Source organism: Anomaloglossus baeobatrachus, chromosome 5, assembly GCF_048569485.1.
Source record: "Anomaloglossus baeobatrachus isolate aAnoBae1 chromosome 5, aAnoBae1.hap1, whole genome shotgun sequence".
NCBI lineage: Eukaryota > Metazoa > Chordata > Amphibia > Anura > Aromobatidae > Anomaloglossus > Anomaloglossus baeobatrachus.
Window position 1 is genome coordinate 407,931,867 of NC_134357.1, and position 22,916 is coordinate 407,954,782.

Consider the following 22,916-nt stretch of genomic DNA (forward strand, 5'->3'; position numbering starts at 1 on the left):
CCTGACAAGGACTCTTTTGGTCACTAGCCTGTATTCAGACCTGGCTATACCCTGCCTGTATATAGCAACAATAGTCCTGAGAAGGACTCTGCTACTGTACTCCGACCTGGCTATACCCTGCCTGCCTGTATACAACTAGAATAGTCCTGAGAAGGACTTTTGGTCACACTGTTTGCAGCCCTGCAACTGAAAAAGCTATAAAGGGCCGCAAAGCTTTCCCTGAATCAGCGACACTCTCCCTACACTCACTGTCAGAATAGCTGTGAGCAGAGCACAGCGCGCCGGCCGATATAAAGGCTCGGTGACGCTGTGCAGGCCGGCCAATCACTGCAATTCCACAACTAACAGGGCTGTGGCATTGCAGTGGTCTGCCAGCCAATCCCTGCATGAGGGCTGGCTCTCAAAAGAGCGCCAACATGCAGAAATGAAGACCACGAGTAAAGCACGAGTATCGCGAGATTACTCGTTCCCCGCCGAGCAGCCCGAGTACAGTGATACTCGTGCGAGTACCGAGTAGTGACAAGCATGCTCGCTCATCACTACTAAGCAGTCATTGTATATAGTAAATTGTTTGGTTATTCAAGGTGAATCGTGGGACAAATCCTCCATTAAAGGGCACTATATTTATATTGGGGCAGGGGAATAGTCAATTGGGGGTTAGAGTAAATTTATTTTAAGTTTGTAAACTGTTGTGCTATACTGTGGTCGGCTTGTATTTCACACCCATCCAATTTTTTTCATGTTTAAGGGTATTAATAGGTAGTTGGTGGTTGGAATATCCAGTCATGCCTGTAGGTAACATATAGTGTATATATTGTAGCAGTCTCATGTTGTAAGGCGCCACCCTGTATAGCACAAGGGTCTCAGCCTCTTCGCTGAGTGTTTGTGGATTTTCCCTGTTTTGATTGCATTCATATTCAAATTGTAGTAAAGCACTTTTGTTAGTTAATCTAGTTCTGGGGCCGTTTATTTCTCGTTCGTTACTTCGCTGTATCCTAAAGAGCCCACCCCGGTGCACGGCTTACAATATCATGTCAACTTCCAGTTGACCTGAAATGACCAAGCCCGGCCCCAGTCTCCGTGAGTCACTGGGCTGTGGGCAGCATTTCACCGCTTAGCACAGCTCAGAATCTCGTGCGTGCTCTCCACTGCAGAGCGGGGCAAGCAGGAGCAATGCTGGGCTGTGATGTGCAGGGAAACTCCGAACACAACCCAGTCACTCACGGACACTGGGGCCAGTCTCGGTGATGTCGGGTCAACTGGAAGTTGACTTGACATCACCGAATCTCAGAGGTCACGGAGACAAGGGATCACTTCATGGGGATGAAGGCAATAGCGCCACTCAAAGGCTGAATTGGCTGAATAAGGCATTTAGAAAAAGCCTTCCCTATCAGTTTTACAAAGATGTAGCCACTATTGCAGAGTAGTGAACCACCCCTTTAACAGTGCAAAGTATAGGAGAAGCTTTATAATTTCTTTATTTCTTTAGCCATCAGTGAAAAACATGGATGACACACTGATGGTAGAAAACGGATTTTCTAATAACACACAGATGACGCATTGATATAAAACACTGACTGACACCGGCACCATTTTTTTATGAAAGTGTTTTATACAGATGTGTGAAGGAGTCCTAAGGCACACTTGTTAAAAGGTAAGGGCTGAAGCCAGAAAAGGATCTGCAAGATTTGGTGTTATTACCGATACATCTGGGTGGTCAGCCTACCCTACACTCAGATATATACGGTATATCTCAAAAGAAGAAGGGCAATTGAGTAATAAAGTGTCGATCTAACATCTTTCATGCTAAATTTCAGGCATTTGAAGCCCCAAAGGTGATGAGTTATGAAACCATGGCCTAGGGCTCTAAGAGAGCTTGTATGTGTCATGATTTAGGCAGGCTTTTCCCTGCTGCTGGTTACACCCAGCTCTGGCCTGGTCATGTCAGGGATTAACTTCCCTTGCCTCGTTCTGGATCCCAGGGCACTATATATTGCGTTTCTACCTATGGCTCAGTGACCGTGATATTTCTGCCTTGCAGCTTGTATACTGGCTCTGGTGAGTGTTCCCGATCTGTCCTACCTCCATGCTACTGACTTGTATCCTCCCCCTTTTGTCTGCCTGTCCCAGCCCCTAACTTCCCTCTCCTGTCTGTTGTTTGTGTTTCCCTCTGCATACCTGATCTCCCGACTTCCGACTCCGTTCTGTTTTCTGACTTAATATTGATCCTCCCTTTGCATTGACTCAACTTTCCTGGCTAGACCCTGACTGTTTGACTACTCTATTGCCCCCTTGTGGCTTGCCTGTTAAATGCCTGCTGAAGTTACTCTGCTGTACTTCAACGTTTCTTTGTTTCTTTGTCGCTCCTTCACTACTCTTCTGCCACCTATTGGGGATTACGCTGTACTACATCTTAGAACAAAAAATTCTAAGAAAAAACGATTTGGTCAAAGATAACAAATTTTATTAATGGTTAAAAATTAATGAATGCCAACTGGCAGTATGACTAGAACAAGGGCATCACATGTATAAATATTTAAAAGTCAAATACAGGTATCTCTGCAGAGGTATGAGATTAGATACAAAAATTCCTAAATATAGGAAAAAACGTTTAGCTGTGAAAAACAGGGTTAGTAAGGGTAAAGACACAGTAAGAATAGAATTAGAAATTAGAATAGAACATAGAGTTCATAGATGTGGTATGTATAGCAATCATTCAATAGCTATAGCCATAATATATAATGTTGTAGAGATATGAAGCTGGCTATTAATGTTATTGCTGGCCGGAACTATGTATGTTGCTAATAATGCTTATATTAGTATATATAACAGTTGTAGCTGTAGTATATAGTATTAATATGCTGATGAATGTAACTGTTAAAAGATAGTATAGTTACAGCCTAGGGTAACTCAGATACATCATGTTATTCACCAATGTCCAGAGCAAGTATGTAGGGGAGCCACCCAAGTATAAACATGATAGATAAGAAATATTTACCTGTGCAGTAGAGGACCTGTATACACATGTGACGCCAGCCCCGACGCGCACATTTTGGCGTCACCTTCGTCTAATGTCAACAACGGTTGAAATAGAAGCAAGTATAAAAACTTAAAGAGAAAGATGCAGCAGTGACTTTAATCAGCACGCAGGTGCACCTACTAAAAATAATACTGTATAGTTCTGGTGAAATGCACACTTAACCAGCGCTGTCACCGGTAGTAACTACATAAGTAACGCAATATTCAAGCGACCTGCCTAGTAGCGGGGTTCAGTACGCTTAACCAGCGCTGACACCAGTAATATTTGACAAGCGACGCAATATTCAAGTGACCAGCCTAACAACTTCTCGCTACAAGACAAAGAAAGTCTGAGCGCCGTCCGGTGTCGTCAGCATCCCTAAATAACCTAAGCACCGCCCAGTCATCTCATGTCCAATCAGCGTAGCTATATAGTATAATAAAGTATGGCTCAACTAGTAGTAAACTGGTGCCACCGAGGAAAAAATGTCAATCAGTGTAGCTGATGTCCAACAGCCAAACCAAAGAGGCCACGTCATCCGAGCAGCTGACATCCGACGGCCAATCCGAGGATGCCACGTCATGCGCATACACACTCACCCACTTTCCACACTTAGATTCTGGCGGCTGAACAGCCACCAGTAACACAGCGGAGGACTAGGCCTTCCGCTATGGAATGGCGCCGAGGTGGAGCATCACCGCAGAATGGGTCTCGTGCAGTGGCGAGACAGGAAGCACGCTGACTCTGACCCGAGAGGGAGGACGCTTCCGGTGTACAGCCGTAACACATGGTATGTTGAAGCCTTGTTACAATCTACATTGCTTCCCAAACTATGTTTTGTTAGAGAAGGCATTATGTGGTCATGATGTAGACCATTATGGTGATGCCCAAGTGAAACCATATATTACATTCCTGTTGATTGAACTTCATGCATGTTTCACATTAAGAACTGATAATATTCATAATCTAGTGTCATTCGTTTAATTTATAGTCAAGGCACAAAGTCTCATTTCTAGTTTTCACTAATTGTCTTATCAGTGATCTTATCCAAGCATCGATAAACTAATTTCGCAAGTTTCAGACATCTATGTTTCAGAGTCCATGAGCTAGCCACAGCTCTCCTGACCTGAACTCAACATTCTCATAGGTATTAGTGATAAGCAAATCAATTTGCAGGAATCTGGTCCAGCAGTCACATCATTATTCTTTTGGCCACCAGATCAGAGTTCTGCGATCTCCTCCCTATCTGCCAGTATCTTTTCTGATCCATAGGCCTTGCTTGACATCACACATGGTCCACAAATCAGATGTGCCAGGGATGCAATCAAGTAGGAGGATCACAGGGCATTTGGCAGATGGCCTCGTAATAATGACATGGTCACCGGACCAGAGTCCTGAGAATCAGTGTTAATATCTAATAGGCATACATGAGTCTGTTAAGTTCTAATTTTGTGAAAAGTGAATGTCTGAAACCGGTCTGAAGAATAGTGGATGATCACAAAGATGAACTGTTGTCAAATATGAGGTAATGGGTCAAACAGGGAATGCATCAGGTCTGATATGTTAATGAGTCACCCACAAAGAACATTAGTAGATATCTAGATAGACTGACATGTAATTATGTAACTTCTGAGAACCCTACATACAGTTCAATATTAACTTCAATAAGTCAGTGCGACTTAGCTCACTCACCATAGAAGAGGTAGCTGAACACGGTCTGGAGCTCTTTATTGCTAGTTAGGCCTCCCACCACATCCTGGTGACTGGACTCTGCAAGTCGAAATACTGGAGATAGTCGGTGAAGAAGACCAGACTTGAGAAGAAACAGTGCTAGATACTTCGGTATCATCTTCAGAATTGCCAGCAATGGCACATGACGAGCCACATTCTGTAGATATACAAAATATGAGCACTCCTAGTAATGTTACACTATTTTTTATTTTTTTTAAAGTATATTATATTTAATTCTAAGCCAATTGCATGCATTTATCACAGTAAAAGCCTAAATGATGGAATCAGTGGCTGGGTTAAAGGTGACTATAGCATCAAAGAGGTACCCCTTTCTCAATCACATGCATTATATGGAAAAGGTTAGATCCATAAAAAGAAATAAAAGAACTAACAACACCATGGTCCAGGTGGCAACTCATGATAATACAAAATGCTGGGGCACTTTTGTTCTCCTTCCCTTGCTGTGCTATAAAGGACAGTATAGCCATAGGGAAATGTTATCCTCTTGTACATGCATTGTGTCTTTAGACTAAAGGCTACTTTACACACTGCGATATCGGTCCCGATATCGCTAGTGTGGGTACCCGCCCCCATCTGTTGCGCGACACGGGCAAATCGCTGCCCGTGCCGCACAACATCGCCCAGACCCGTCACACATACTTACCTGCACGGCGACGTCGCTGTGACCGGTGAACCGCCTCCTTTCTAAGGGGGCGGTGCGTGCGGCGTCACAGCGACGTCACTAAGCGGCCGCCCAATAGCAGCGGAGGGGCGGAGATGAGCGGGATGTAACATCCCGCCCACCTCCCTCCTTCCTCATAGCGGCCGGGAGGCAGGTAAGGAGAACTTACTCGTTCCTGCGGTGTCACACGGAGCGATGTGTGCTGCCGCAGGAGCGACGAACTACATCGTTACTGCTGCAGTAACGATAATCGAGAATGGACCCCCATGTCACCGATGAGCGATTTTGCACGTTTTTGCAACGATGCAAAATCGCTCATCGGTGTCACACGTAGCAACATCGCTAAAGCGGCCGGATGTGCATCACAAATTCCGTGACCCCAGCGACTCCGCATTAGCGATGTCGCAGTGTGTAAAGCCCCCTTTAGGCGGGCTTTGCACACTACGACATCGCAAGCCGATGATGCGGTGCCGAGCGCGGTAGTCTCCGCCCCCGTCGCAGCTGCGATATCTTTGTGATAGCTGCCGTAGCGAATATTATCGCTACGGCAGCTTTACATGCACTCACCTGCTGTTCGACGTCGCTCTGGCCGGCAAACCACCTCTTTATTAAGGGGGCGGGTCGTGCGGCATCACTACGACGTCACACGGCAGGCGGCCAATAGGAGCAGAGGGGCGGAGATGAGCGGGATTTAAACATCCCGCTCACCTCCTTCATTCCGCATAGCCGAGGGGAACCGCGGTGACGCAGGTAGGAGATGTTCCTCCCTCCTGCGACTTCACACACAGCGATGAGTGCAGTCGCAGGAGCGAGGAACAACATCGGACCGTCGCATCAGCGTAATTATGGAATTCGCCGACGCTACACTGATGATACGATTACAACGATTTTGCGCTCGTTAATCATATCATCTAGGATTTACACACGATGTCGAGAGCGATGCAGGAAGTGCGTCTGTCGCGGGCGGAGGAGGGGACGCCGCGCTCTCCCACTGCTCGGGTCCGGCTGCCGCTGCATCTGCTGCGGCCTGCTGCTGCTGCTCGGTGGCTCGAGCGATGGGCCAGATCCCGGGGACTCGAGCGGCGCTCCTCGCCCGTGAGTGAAAGGGGATTGGGATTTGGGATAGTTTATTGTCCGTGACGCCACCCACGGTTGTGGTGATTTGTTGACACCACCGCTGCTCTGTATGGGGATCCCGGGAGTGATGGTATGGAGCAGCTAGATGTTAGTCCTCCCCTCCGTGGGTAGGGGGTAGTTGTCCCGGGGCCCAGTGATGAGGTGGGTGATGCAGGGCTTGGTGGGGTGCATGGACGCGGGGGCAGCTCGGTGCCTTGCGGCACTGTGGTACTCACTCAGCCTGAGACGATGACACAGTTCTCGGTAAAACACACGGCTGGAAAGACGGTTCCCACGGACGGCTGCACTTGCTTTCCCCAGTAGTTGACGGTGACGGTCCCTTTTTCCTGCACCTAAGATGATGATGGTTTCGATGGGTTCCCACCGGTAACCCGCTCCCCGGCTTGGATATGGGCCGGAGGAGCCCTACTTTGCCCGCAGGCGTTGGCCCTGAGAAACTGGTGCCCTGGCGGTGGCGGTGTCTCTCTGTAACGGTTGGACTGTTGCCTTCAATAGGGACTTGCTTGTTGGGAGACAGACGTCCCCTTCACTGACGGATTTGGCAAATTCACGGCGACTCCTAGCCTTGCCGGGATCCGAAAGGCCCCTGCCAATGGTGCTGACTGCTCTTCGTATACCGCTCCGGTACCGCCGGGCCACCACCCGTCCGCGGTCCTTCCAGCAACCTCCAAGCAGTCTCCCCTGCAGACAGTCACCGCCGTCTGCTGACCTTGCTGTCTCAGTCCGGGGCACACACCCGGACCAGCTTCAGGCTTTACAAACTGTCACTTTCTACTCCCTTGCTCCTCTACCACTTCCTTCTACTTCACTCCCCTGGCTTGAACTGCCTGGTTCTCCCGCCTCCAGGGCTGTGAACTCCTCGGTGGGCGCAGCCAACCGCCTGGCCCACCCCCTGGTGTGGACATCAGCCCCTGGAGGAAGGCAACAAGGATTTTAGGTTAGCCTTGGTGTTCCTAACTGGAGTGTAGGGTGTGGTGGTGTTATGACCTGTGACCCCTGGCTTGCCCAGGGCGTCACATTCCCCCTTAGCAAAATGCAGACCGTCCGCGGGCTGCCCGTCCAACACTGGTTTTATTTTCTGAAAAGATATAAAAAGGTAAACATAATACAACTTATGACATCATCCCACATCGGGAGGTTTGGTACTTAAACGTTGCAAACATTTTAAACAGTTGCGGCTGCCGCTCTCTCCCACCCAAGTAACCTGGCCCTGATGCTGCCCCTAAAACCAAGGCAGCACCCCTTGACCCCAGTCCTGCACAAGTTACCCGAGCGGGATCTGTCCTTCCCCTCCAGAGGGTAGCCACCGGTTCCTGTGGTGGCTGGGCCCCAGCCTGCTCCACTGCGGCCCCTCCCTCCAACCTGCCTCTCCGGAGGCGGTTACGGTAGCTGCACAACATCAGATTTTTATTTACAACCCACTTAACGTTTGTGGTTGCCCTGCAAGTTCACGGGCTTGTCCATAGAAGTTTCTATGCAAACAACTTTTCAAGCGGTCCCCACGGGGACAATGGTGCCGGCAACGGCCGGTTTCCAATCACGGTAGACAATCAGGTTATCTTCGGTTATTATTCTCATTTTTGCAAAACCTTTTCAAACACACTTTAAACACATATGTTTTCTTCCCCCTCCCCCCCCCCCCTTTTAAAGAACGGTTTCCCTGTACCTAAGTGGGGGCCTACCTAGGTTGGGACAGGTGGACCTCCGGGGTCCGGTGTCAGTGGGGCTAGGCAGTGGGGCAGAGGGAACAATCGGTTCCTCCTCCCGGCTATCGTGTGGGGCAGGCGGAGGCATAGGGGAGCAGGGCACAGGTTCATCCCTGGGCACTGGCACTGGTTCTGGCTCACGGTTGACCGCTTCCACCACTTCTTCATCCACAGGTTGTGGGAACAGTATCACTGGAAGAATCACCGCGCCGTTCTGTGTAGGCCAGTCTGCTGGGAAGTCACCCATCACAGTGTGGATCACCTCTTTTGCCTTCTCTGCTGGTGGAGGAACTGGTACTTCAGCCGTCGCCCTCAATGCTGGTGGGCACCTTTTCAGATGGTCCCGGGAAACCGTGGCCAAAGTGCCCCCTTGGTCACGACTGATCTGGTAGGCCTTTCCATCTTCCCATCCTGTGGGTTGTATGACGTATGGGATTTGTTCCCATTGATGATCCAGCTTGTGGGTCTTCCTCTTCCGCTTTAACACCACATCTCCAGGCTGGAAAGGGCCCGCAGACGCTTTCTGATTGAAGCGCTGCTCCTGTTGTTCTCGACTCCGACTTAGACTCTTCTCCACATACTCCTGAATCTGTCGGTACTGCACCCTCCGCCGGGTGTCCCATTCAGCCGTTGAGGGGAGTGTCTCTGGGGCTTCCAGTCCCATTTCCAGGTCCACCGGCAGTCGGCCGGGCCGAGCCCTCATCAGATACGCTGGGGTGCACTTCGTTGAGCTAGACGGGATATTGTTGTACATATCGACCAAGTCAGGCAGCTTCTCTGGCCACAGGTTCCGCTCCTCCAACGGCAACGTTTTGAGGAGGCCAAGGACCAGATGGTTCATCTTCTCACACATACCGTTGGTCTGGGCATGGTAAGGTGTGGTCCGGATCTTCTTGCAGCCGTACAGCTGACAGAACTCATGGAACACCTCCGCCTCAAAGACTGGACCTTGGTCGGTAAGCACCTTCTCAGGGTATCCATGGGGTCGACAGAAGTAAGCTTGGAACGCTCTAGCGGTGGTACGGCCGGTTAAGTCCTTGACCAGGACAACCACCATGAACCGGGAGTAATGATCTACTATGGTCAGAGCGTAAGTGTACCCACTTCGGCTGGGGGTGAGCTTTACATGGTCCAAGGCGACCAGCTCCAGCGGTTGGTGTGTAATGATCGGGCGTAGGGGAGCCTTCTGGCTGGCTTCATCCTTCCTCCTCAACGTACAAGGACCGCACTCTCGACACCAGGCCTCCACAGACTCCCGCATCCCACTCCAATAGAACCGCTCCCTCAACAGCATCTCCAGCTTCTTCCATCCGAAGTGGCCGGCACCATCATGGTACGCCTGCAGAACAGTGGGTACATCAGCTTGGGGAATAACCAACTGGCGGATCTTCTCATGGGTCTTCGGGTTGATCAGCTCACGGTACAACCTTCCCTGATGTAGACACAGCCGGGTCCGTTCCTTCCACAAGCGTTGGGCTTCAGCTGGGGTGGCAGGGTCCATCCCAGCAGTGCCTTGCTCCACCAGGGTCTTGACTAGGCGGACAGCGGGCGCCTGATTTTGAGCTTCCTGCCACTCCTGACTGGGCAGCGGATCCAGGTTCACCCGTTGTTGGTGGACATGTACCTTCTCAGTTGGTGGCCGGTGGAATGCAGGCAACTCGATCTCTTCGAGGTCATCATCCTCGCACCCACCTTCTGACAAGTGGGGCATCCGAGAGAGGGCATCAGCATTAATGTTGACACGACCTGCCCTGTATTTGATGGTGAAGTCATAGTTGGCTAGTCTGGCCACCCACCGCTGCTCCAACGCGCCCAGCTTGGCTGTGTCCAGGTGAGTCAACGGATTGTTATCCGTGAAAGCGGTGAATTTTGCTGCGGCCAAGTAGTGGCGGAACCGCTCGGTGATAGCCCACACCAGTGCCAGGAGCTCGAGCTTGAAGGAGCTGTAGTTCTCAGGGTTCCTTTCAGTCGGCCGGAGTTTTCGGCTAGCATAGACAATCACCTTCTCCTTTCCTTCCTGGACCTGGGACAGGACTGCCCCCAAACCCACATTGCTGGCGTCTGTGTAGAGGATGAATGGGCAGCCGTAGTCAGGGTACGCTAGGACCTCTTCTCCAGTCAAGGCCGTTTTCAGCTGACAGAAGGACTCCTCATGCCTGTCCTCCCACACCAGTGGGGCTCCGATGGGTCTACCACCTTTGGTCTGTCCCACGAGGAGGTCTTGCATGGGAGCAGCCATCTTCGTGTACCCCTTGATGAAGCGCCGGTAGTACCCCACCAGACCCAAAAACTGCCTTACTTCCCTCACGGTGGTTGGTCTTGGCCAGTCCTGGATGGCAGTGATCTTCTCAGGGTCGGGGGCGACACCTTCCGCACTCACCACATGCCCCAGGTACTGCACTCTGGGTTTCAGCAGGTGGCACTTGGAGGGCTTCAACTTCATCCCGTATTTGGCAAGGGACGCGAACACCTCGGCTAGGTGCTCCAGATGGGCTTCATACGTCTGAGAGTACACAATCACATCATCCAGGTATAACAGGACGGTCTCGAAGTTTAGATGTCCCAGACAGCACTCCATCAGCCGTTGGAAGGTTCCAGGGGCATTGCACAGCCCAAACGGCATACTATTGAATTCACAGAGCCCCATTGGGGTGGTGAAGGCGGTTTTCTCCCGGTCTTCCGGGGCCACTGCCACTTGCCAGTACCCACTGGTGAGGTCAAGGGTAGAGAAGTAATTTGCTGTTCTCAGTGCGGCCAAAGACTCTTCAATACGGGGCAGTGGGTAGTCATCGCTATGCGTTATCTGATTAATCTTCCGGTAGTCCACACACATCCGCATGGTACCATCCTTCTTCTTGACCAGTACCAACGGAGCGGCCCAGGGACTACAGCTGTCCCGAATAACCCCTGCCTCCTTCATGTTCCTCAACATATCTTTGGCACACTGGTAATGTGCAGGGGGAATAGGCCTGTACCTCTCTTTGATAGGGGGGTGTTCACCGGTGGGGATGTGGTGTTGGACCCCTTTAATCTGCCCAAAGTCTAGTGGATGTTTGCTGAAAACTTGTTCATACTCCCGCACCACCCTGTATACCCCTGCTTTGTGATGTGTAGGGGTATCATCAGTGCCCACGTGTAGCTGTTGGTGCCACTCATTTACCTCCCCTTGAGGCGGGGGAGTGCTGGTAGTAGGTGGGGAAACTGAGGGAGTGGCCTCGTGGATGGTGTGGGGATCCAGGGTGAGCAGCTTGGCAATGGTGGCATACCGGGGAAGCCTGACTTCTTCCTCCCCACAGTTCAGTACCCTCACGGGCACTCTCCCCTTCTTTACGTCTACCACCCCTCGGGCGGCCATTACAGTGGGCCAGTGCTCGGAGGGTATGTGCTCCATCATGGCAGGGTAGTCACGCCCCTGAGGCCCTACCGCTGCCCTACACCAAATCATCATCTCACTCCTAGGGGGCACAATCAACGGAGCAACATCCATCACTCTCACTCCACCAATCTCTCCTCCTGTTGAGTTTACATGCTGGCGGTACATCAAGGCGCGGATCTCACGCTGCACAGCTCTCTGTCGGCTCCCCACCGCCGTGGCGGCCAGCTGTTGCAGTAGGGCCAACACATCACCCATACAGTGCTCCATCACATTGGTTCCTAGCACTATCTTCGGGTTATGATCACTGGGTTCATTCATGATCACAATCATACCCTGGTGTTGCAGTTCAGCTTGCCCCACTGTCATAGCCACCTGTTTATACCCCACTTGGGTCAATGGGAGTCCATTAGCAGCTATTAGCGTTATACTAGTATCTGGGGGTGCCAGCTCGTCTATCCCCCAATACCGCTGGTACAATGTGTATGGTATGGTGGTTACCTGTGATCCAGTGTCCAAGAGAGCCATCACCGGTATGCCGTCCACAGCCACGGGGATGATGGGCCGGGCCCCGATATACCGGTCCCGCCAGTCTGGGGGGCCACGGGGTTCTACTCCTGATGATTGGCCCGGGGCCCCAGGGGTTGCTCGTTTAACGGGCACTGTCGGAAGTAATGCCCAGGCTTATGGCACTTGTAGCAGGTTGTAGGTCTGCTCCGCGGGTTGTTAGCACTTCTCCGCTGCATCCAGGGAACATCCTCAGGGCTGTCGGCAAGCTATATCTGTGCTGGAGGCTGAGATCTGGTCAAAGGTTGGAGTGCAGCGAGAATCTTGGCGAGGTCTCCGTCCATGCGACGGACCTGGGCTGCCAGTTCCTCCATCGTGCTGCTTGGGGCTGTAGGTATTGGAGAGGTTGGTAGGGCAGGGGCCACCACAACGGGGGCCATCTCAATGGGCCACGGGGTTGGCTCCAAGATTTCTGAAGCTGGGGGCTGCAGTGCTTTAATGGCCCGTTCCTTTAACACGGCAAAGTCCACATCAGGGTGTTCTAGGGCCCACAGCCGGAGTTGTTTGCGATCCTCAGGGGACCTCATCCCCTGCACAAATTGCTCTACTAACATCTTGTTGCTGTCTGCCTCATTGATAGGATTCACCCGCTTTAGCGTGCGGAGGGCGGTTTGCAGACGTAAAGCATAGTCCTGAATGCTATCCACAGACCGTTGCCGGCACTGGTAAAACTGCATCCTCAGCTCAGCTTCAGTACGGGTCTCAAAGGCAGTCTGTAGCTTCTCAAAGATGGTGGCTACAGAGAACCGGTCCCCCTCGGCCCAGGTCTCCGCCTCCTGCTCAGCCGCGCCGGTTAACTGGCCCAGCACTACCGCTGCACTTTGCTTATCGGTCAGGGGGTACAGTTCTAGCAACGGGTTAAGCTTTTTCCGGAAGACCTGTAAAGCATCAGGTTTCCCGTCATACTGCGGTAGCCAGGTAGCTCCGGGCGCATAGGGCAAGGAGAACGGCATCACCTGAGCGAGCGCGGGGGCCGCAGCACCTCCCGCCAGCGCGGCCGGGACCTGGGCAGGCCCATTCCCATCCACAGGTGCCACTGCGGCTGCGACCACCGCTCCTCCAGCGGCTCCGTCGGGCGCAGACATCTTGTTTCCGTCCCCCTTAGCCTCTTTCCGGCCCCTCCACTATCGGGGCGGAGTTTTGGCCTTCGCACCTCTACTACTCGAGAAGACGCTCGAGCGGGAACTTTTCGCGCCAAAGATGGCGACTTCTGACATTTTCCGGCCGGATACCTCCGGCGGTCACAAGGCGCACCTCTACCCAACGGCAGAGCGGTAAGATCCTGTTCGTGACGCCAAGTTGTCGCGGGCGGAGGAGGGGACGCCACGCTCTCCCACTGCTCGGGTCCGGCTGCCGCTGTGGCTGCTGCGGCCTGCTGCTGCTGCTCGGTGGCTCGAGCGATGGGCTGGATCCCGGGGACTCGAGCGGCGCTCCTCGCCCGTGAGTGAAAGGGGATTGGGATTTGGGATAGTTTATTGTCCGTGACGCCACCCACGGTTGTGGTGATTTGTTGACACCACCGCTGCTCTGTATGGGGATCCCGGGAGTGATGGTATGGAGCAGCTAGATGTTAGTCCTCCCCTCCGTGGGTAGGGGGTACTTGTCCCGGGGCCCAGTGATGAGGTGGGTGATGCAGGACTTGGTGGGGTGCAGGGACGCGGGGGCAGCTCTGTGCCTTGCGGCACTGTGGTACTCACTCAGCCTGAGACGATGACACAGTTCTCGGTAAAACACACGGCTGGAAAGACGGTTCCCACGGACGGCTGCACTTGCTTTCCCCAGTAGTTGACGGTGACGGTCCCTTTTTCCTGCACCTAAGATGATGATGGTTTCGATGGGTTCCCACCGGTAACCCACTCCCCGGCTTGGATATGGGCCGGAGGAGCCCTACTTTGCCCGCAGGCGCTGGCCCTGAGAAACTGGTGCCCTGGCGGTGGCGGTGTCTCTCTGTAACGGTTGGACTGTTGCCTTCAATCGGGACTTGCTTGTTGGGAGACCCAGAGGTCCCCTTCACTAACGGATTTGGCAAATTCACGGCGACTCCTAGCCTTGCCGGGATCCGAAAGCCCCCTGCCAATGGTGCTGACTGCTCTTCGTATACCGCTCCGGTACCGCCGGGCCACCACCCGTCCGCGGTCCTTCCAGCAACCTCCAAGCAGTCTCCCCTGCAGACAGTCACCGCCGTCTGCTGACCTTGCTGTCTCAGTCCGGGGCACACACCCGGACCAGCTTCAGGCTTTACAAACTGTCACTTTCTACTCCCTTGCTCCTCTACCACTTCCTTCCACTTCACTCCCCTGGCTTGAACTGCCTGGTTCTCCCGCCTCCAGGGCTGTGAACTCCTCGGTGGGCGCAGCCAACCGCCTGGCCCACCCCCTGGTGTGGACATCAGCCCCTGGAGGAAGGCAACAAGGATTTTAGGTTAGCCTTGGTGTTCCTAACTGGGGTGTAGGGTGTGGTTGTGTTATGACCTGTGACCCCTGGCTTGCCCAGGACGTCACACGTCACTTTCAACATGACCCCACCGACATCGCACCTGTGATGTCGTAGTGTGCAAAGTGCCCCTAAAGCCGGCAAACACATTAGCTGGCTGTCAGCTGAATGATGATTTAGCCATTTTGCCCATCTTTCCCATACACAGGAGCACTTGTGTTCTTTATAATGAAATGGCTGGCAGATATCTCTGCCAATTACTTAACTCTGTTAGAACAAAGCAATTGACAGTCCGAAATCAGACATGATTGATCGATATCTCCCCTGACAATCAGTTGGCCATTGCCCCTATACATATTAGAGTGTTGGCTGAACCCGTCAATATAAGCAGGTTTTTCCAACATCCAATATATAAAGCTGAGTGTATGTATGTGTGTATGTGTGTATGTATGCGTGTGTCTATGTGTGTATGTGTGTGTGTATGTATGTGTGTATGTGTGTGTGTGTGTGTGTGTGTATGTGTGTATGTATGTGTGTATGTGTGTATGTATGTATGTAAATATGTCAACTAAAGGAATCCGCACCATCGCATTTACAATCACAAAGTTTTGTACAGACGCCTCATGTAACTCAGAGAACGTCATAAACTATGTTTTGACGGGAAAATTTAACTCCACACTTTACAGTTACTCTCCAATAAACCTGCCTCCATTAAAATCAATGGAGCTGGAAGCCACAGGTTATTAATAGCAGCTCTGATTGGTTGCTATAGGAACAAAAGTCATTCATAGTATAACAAGCTTATCTGTGAGGTAATATGATATCGGTGGGGAGACAGATAGAGACAGACAAAGAGACAGAGGCAGACAGACACAGACAGGGAAAGAGACAGAGACAGACAGAGATAGAGAGACAGAGAAACAAACAGAGAGACAGACAGAGATAGACAGAGACAGACAGGGAAAGAGACAGACGGAGAAATAGACAGACGGGGAAAGAAACAGACGGGGAAAGAGACAGACAGAGATAAGCAGACAGGAAAAGAGACAGACAGAGAGACAGGGAAAGACAGACAACGAAAGAGACGAGGAAAGAGACAGATGGAGAAAGAGACATATGGTGAAAGAGACAGACAGGGAGAGAGACAGATGGGGAAAGAGACAGACCTGGAAAGAGACAGACAAGGAAAGAGACATAGAGATAGAGACAGACAAAGACAGGCAGACAGGGAAAGAGATGGGCAGCAAAAGAGACAGAGAGACAGACAAAGACAGACGTGGAAAGAGACAGACGTGGAAAGAGACAGACGTGGAAAGAGACACACCTGGGAAAGAGACAGACCTGGGAAAGAGACAGACGGGGAAAGAAAGAGACAGACAGAGAGACAGGGAAAAACAGACAGGGAAAGAAACGGGGAAAGAGACAGACCTGGAAAGAGACAGACCTGGAAAGAGACAGACCTGGAAAGAGACAGACTGGGAGAGAAAGAATCTTACAGACAGAGAGGATTTATCCTTATGAAGCAGCAAACAGAGAAAAAAAAAAAAAATTGTGAAAGCAACCAATCATGACATCATCATTACATCTGTTCCTGAGCGATGACTCATTGCCTCATGGAATAAGGCTATGTCATAACATATACAACACAAGTTTCAAAAAAATTTTTTCGCATAAGAGGCAATAAACAATAATAAAGGACAAAGAGAAAATGAATAAAAAATTCTTATTTGAATATGCGCTTGTCTGTGTTTCATTTTTAGAAAAATGGTCTTTGAGTGTATATGAAAAGAGGGAGAAGTTTTTATTTGTGATTTATTTATTTGTTTATTTTATTTATTTTATATAATATATATAAGAAAGGGAAAAGTATTTTATTTAAATATGAAAATATATATGTAAAAGCAATGGACAAAGGGAAAGAGGATTAATTCCCGTATCCAAGACAGATTCAAACTCATAGAATTGCGTCTGTGTTCTCATATGCTATTAAGCTACCAATGCTCCATATAAACAGCTTGGTGTTGAAAGCAACCACAGATAAACACCTGGACAATTAGGGGATTAGAAAAAAGGTGTATATTTATAAGACCCATAAAGTATAGAGAGATACAGGTTTGTGATATGCTATTCAGTATATATGAAAATCAATATATATGAAATAGAATATGTGATGATTTTTTATATTGCATTCTAAAAGAGATGCATTTAGTATAATTCTAATTAGTGATATGCGGAGAGAAAAAATATATTTATTTAATGGTGTATTTACAAGTATTCAAGAATGAGTGATATTAACCACAGTGATTTCATTATGAGACATGACATAAAGGAAGGAGGAACATGCAATTTCAGAACTAGAGAAAAAAAAAAAAAAAAAATGAATGAAGAACGAAAAATTATAATGCACATACATGAAGAGACAGTTTCTCTGTCTAGAAAGGTGAAGTGGGTTCAGACCGTGGGAAAGAGATGAACCGCGCATGATCACGATACGTATAAGGAGCAAGTTCCTCACCAAAGGAGGTGATGTGAGGTCAAACTGTGGGGAAAGGAGATGAGTGTGCGAAGTGCCGATTCATGGAGAAACATGAATCACGATATTAGAAACAAAGCAAGAGAAAGAGATGCACGGGGTATTAGCCGACAATAAGAGGTCGGGGAATAAAGTCTGATTGGATTACAAAGATATGTAAATATTGAAATATATGAATAAAGTCTGATTGGATTACAAAGAATATGTGAATATAAATGTAGGTTGTGATACAAAATATTGTGTGTGAGGGTGTGAATTAAACATAACGATCTCTGAGGCAGAATAGTGACATCTATATATACATATATATAAATGCATGCACATATATATACACATACCTGCATACACACATATATATACGTGAAATCAGAATTGAAACAATTGACAAAAATACTGAGGGTCTAAAAGAAAATTCAGAATAAGAAAATATATGGCACAGATATCCTGATAGTGTCACAAAGATATGTGAATGTGTATAAAAATATAACAATACAAGGAAATATCAAAACATATCGAAAAAAACATATTATGCAAGAAAGATAAAATCATGAAGATGTCTGAAAGCAAGGCAAAAATGTATTATCCCAAAAATAAAAAATATATATATATAATATATAATGGATATATATGACATGTGAAAAGTATAAAGAAACTGGGGGTTTTTTTTAAAATGAAAAAGGATAAATTACGGATAAACCTATGAGCACGTTGGAATGTTAAAAAACATATATACTTAAAATTATAATAAAAACATACACTATATACATAATTCATCAAATGAAATAAATTTTGTAAAATTTCTAAGGGAATATGATTATAAATATACAAAAAATGGGACAATTTTTTTTTTTTTTTTTTTAAATCTTTTTTAAAATACTAAAACTTTTTTTTAAAAACCTTTCTTAGAACATATATATTAGGATTATAACACTAAAAACAAGAGGAAACTGAAAGAATGTGTATCAGTTGGGAATCTAAGCATGACACACAGAATAGATCAGCTGTCAGAAAAATTATGTATAATTATAACAAATCACTAGAATAAAACATAGGGATACGAGGACGGTAGTTAATAGAACAGATCAGTCACTTCATTTAAGCCGAAAGGCTTCAGTGTATTTAACCTATGTATCCAAAACGTTTCTTTTCTGCTGAGGACCTCTGTTCTATCCTTCACACTTGTGGGAATCTGTTCTATAGGTGTTATTTTAAAATCTAAACTTTTGTTATGAAAGATTGTGCAATGTTTGGATAAACCATGTTGTAAAAAACCTGTTCTTATATTGTGGCGATGGGAGTTTAGTCTATTGTGAAGTGCCTGAGATGTCCTACCCACATATTGTTTACCGCATGAACAGTCTACCAGGTATATAACATGGTCAGACTGGCATGTTAGACGATAATTAATTTTAAAATTTTCCGAATTCCCTAGAGAACAAAAAGTAGTCCTCCCATGGCAAATGCTCCTGCAGCATAAGCAATTTTTCGAGCCACATTTATAGGAACCTACTATTGCCATGGGCTTTGGGCTCAATATCTCAGTTCTAAGCCTGCTCGGAGCTATTATAGTTTTGATCGTTGGGGCCCGCCTAAAGGTGACCCCTGGTTTAGAGGGTAGAAAAGGCTTTAAAATGGGATCGTTGAGCAAAATGTCCCAATGTTTGGTGAGGGTATCCCTTATAGCGACATTATCCCCACTATAGGTAGTGATAAAATTCAGAGTAAACTCCTGCTTCCCTTTTTCCGGTTTCAACAGTCTTTTGCCGTTCAATGGCCCCAAAGGGCAAGGGTCAGAGTCTCTCTTGATCAAATCTGATTGTTTAAATTTTAAAGTCTCTTTGTAAGCTCTCTGGACCAGCGTCTTAGGATATTCTTTTTCTAGGAACCGCTCCCTTAAAATCCCTACTTGTTCTTTAAAATCAATGTCATTAGTACAATTCCGCCTTATGCGCTTATATTGATTTGGGGGGATATTGGATAGCCACTTCACATAATGCTCACTCCCATAGTGGATGTACCCATTTGCGTCAACTTGTTTGAAAAAATTTTTTGTGTGGATTTTACCATTATTATGAAAGATGGTTAGGTCCAAAAAGTTAATTTCTTCCTTGTGTGTTACTGATGTGAAGGACAAACCCCAGTCATTATCATTCAAGTTATCTAGGAAATTGTTAATATCTACAAAATCACAGTCCCAAATTACGAATAAATCATCGATGAATCTTTTATATAATACTAGACTATCACTGAATCTGCCACTCTCTATGTACAACAATTCAAATAATCCCATAAAGAGATTGGCATATGAACATGCAGCTTTAGACCCCATTGCTGTGCCGACACGCTGATGGTAAAGTTTTTCCAGAAAAGTAAAATAATTGTTATTCAGTATAAAGCTCATGCTTTCTAAAAGAAATTTTTTTTGAAGGGGAGGAATTCTACTATCATCTGCTAGGAAGAAAGAAAAAGAAAACAGCCCTAGATGGTGTTGAATATTCGAGTAGAGAGATGAAACATCTATAGTAACGAACATATAGGATTTTTTCCATGTTATTTTCTGCAAATGTTCAATGAGATGAGATGAATCTCTGAGATGACTGTTGAGGGCCAACACATGAGGCTGCATCAACAGGTCCACATAATGTGCTAAATTAGCTGTAAGGGAATTGATACCTGAGATGATAGGCCTGCCCGGGGGGTTATACAGATTTTTATGAGTTTTTGGGAGATGGTAAAAGAAGGCCATTGCTGGATTTTTTATTTGTAAAAATTTCTTTTCCGTTGAATTAAGTATATATGAATCAACTGCACTTTGAATCAAAGTATTATAAGCTGTAATGGCTGCATTATAGTTATCATTGCTAACGACTTCATAATACAATGGATCAGAAAGGATCCTGAGTGCCTCATTAATGTAATCCACCTTGTTCTGCACGACTATTCCCCCTCCCTTATCTGCTGCTCGAATGAGCTCCGAGCAGGCTTAGAACTGAGATATTGAGCCCAAAGCCCATGGCAATAGTAGGTTCCTATAAATGTGGCTCGAAAAATTGCTTATGCTGCAGGAGCATTTGCCATGGGAGGACTACTTTTTGTTCTCTAGGGAATTCGGAAAATTTTAAAATTAATTATCGTCTAACATGCCAGTCTGACCATGTTATATACCTGGTAGACTGTTCATGCGGTAAACAATATGTGGGTAGGACATCTCAGGCACTTCACAATAGACTAAACTCCCATCGCCACAATATAAGAACAGGTTTTTTACAACATGGTTTATCCAAACATTGCACAATCTTTCATAACAAAAGTTTAGATTTTAAAATAACACCTATAGAACAGATTCCCACAAGTGTGAAGGATAGAACAGAGGTCCTCAGCAGAAAAGAAACGTTTTGGATACATAGGTTAAATACACTGAAGCCTTTCGGCTTAAATGAAGTGACTGATCTGTTCTATTAACTACCGTCCTCGTATCCCTATGTTTTATTCTAGTGATTTGTTATAATTATACATAATTTTTCTGACAGCTGATCTATTCTGTGTGTCATGCTTAGATTCCCAACTGATACACATTCTTTCAGTTTCCTCTTGTTTTTAGTGTTATAATCCTAATATACATGTTCTAAGAAAGGTTTTTAAAAAAAAGTTTTAGTATTTTAAAAAAGATTTAAAAAAAAAAAAAAAAAAAAATTGTCCCATTTTTTGTATACCGTATATGCCGGCGTATAAGACGACTGGGCGTATAAGACGACCCCCAACTTCTGCCCTAAAAATATAGAATTTGGGATATACTCACTGTATAAGACTACCCCGCTCCCAAATGAAAAAAAGTCTGCTTTGATTGCAACATGTTAATTTTAATTCCGCGAGAGCCGTACAATATGTTTTTAAAGGGCCATTGACAGATCAATCGCTCCAATGTTCACTTAGTACAGCAAGGAATGCTCCTCCCTGCTGTATAAAGCCACAACTGGACTGAAACAATGGTACTACACTCTGCTACAAACAGACAAACACACACAACTCTGCTACAAACAGACAAACACACACAACTCTGCTACATGCAGACAAACACACACAACTCTGCTACATACAGACAAACACATACAACTCTGCTACATACAGACAAACACATACAACTCTGCTACATACAGACAAACACGTACAACTCTGCTACATACAGACAAACACATACAACTCTGCTACATACAGACAAACACATACAACTCTGCTACATACAGACAAATACACACAACTCTGCTACATACAGACAAACACATACAACTCTGCTACATACAGACAAACACATACAACTCTGCTACATACAGACAAACACGTACAACTCTGCTACATACAGACAAACACATACAACTCTGCTACATACAGACAAACACGTACAACTCTGCTACATACAGACAAACACATACAACTCTGCTACATACAGACAAACACGTACAACTCTGCTACATACAGACAAACACATACAACTCTGCTACATACAGACAAACACATACAACTCTGCTACATACAGACAAATACACACAACTCTGCTACATACAGACAAACACATACAACTCTGCTACATACAGACAAACACATACAACTCTGCTACATACAGACAAACACGTACAACTCTGCTACATGCAGACAAACACGTACAACTCTGCTACATACAGACAAACACATACAACTCTGCTACATACAGACAAACACATACAACTCTGCTACATACAGACAAACACGTACAACTCTGCTACATACAGACAAACACGTACAACTCTGCTACATACAGACAAACACGTACAACTCTGCTACATACAGACAAATACACACAACTCTGCTACATACAGACAAACACATACAACTCTGCTACATACAGACAAACACATACAACTCTGCTACATACAGACAAACACGTACAACTCTGCTACATGCAGACAAACACGTACAACTCTGCTACATACAGACAAACACATACAACTCTGCTACATACAGACAAACACATACAACTCTGCTACATACAGACAAACACGTACAACTCTGCTACATACAGACAAACACGTACAACTCTGCTACATACAGACAAATACACACAACTCTGCTACATACAGACAAACACATACAACTCTGCTACATACAGACAAACACATACAACTCTGCTACATACAGACAAATACACACAACTCTGCTGCTCTGTGGGGCCTGCACCCGCGGCTCGGCGGGTACAGCACCCGCGGCATCGGCGGGGGGGGGATTGGCAGGGCATACATCTGGGGGGTTAGAAGCAGCTCACTGGGGCCCATAATGGGCACAAGTCCCCCTGTGTCAGATATCTCCCCCATAGTGCTGCCCATGGCCCCTATAGATCGCACAAGTCCCCCTGTGTCAGATATGGCCCCTAGGCTGCTGCCCAAAGTAAAATAAAACCCTCTTTCCTTATCTCCTCCAGCGCTGAGCTCCCTCCTGTCTGGCTCCGTGCTTCTGTTCTTCCACTTCCTGGTTGTCAGTGCGGTCATGTGATCGGCACAGCAGGCTGAGCTCTCTGCCTGATCACAGTGGAAGCAGGGACACGGGGAGAAACGCTGCAGGGGTAAGGAAAGCTTTTTTATTTTAGAATGAGCAGCAGCCTGGGGGCCAAATCTAACACATGGGGGACATGTGCGATCACACTGGGACGCAGGCTCATATAATATGCACCGCTGCTCCAGCCCCTCACTGCGTGCGATTTCAGC

The 22,916-nt window shown here is 47.3% G+C and overlaps 1 protein-coding gene across 1 annotated transcript in view; it reads right to left on the reverse strand.

Moving 5' to 3' along the window:
• Positions 1 to 22,916, reverse strand: part of LOC142311643 (all-trans-retinol 13,14-reductase-like) — an 84,673-nt gene that overhangs the window by 42,219 nt on the left and 19,538 nt on the right. The window contains exon 4 of the mRNA XM_075350210.1: positions 4,712 to 4,907. Coding sequence (XP_075206325.1) covers positions 4,712 to 4,907 — 196 coding nt within the window. The remainder of the gene's footprint in view (positions 1 to 4,711; positions 4,908 to 22,916) is intronic.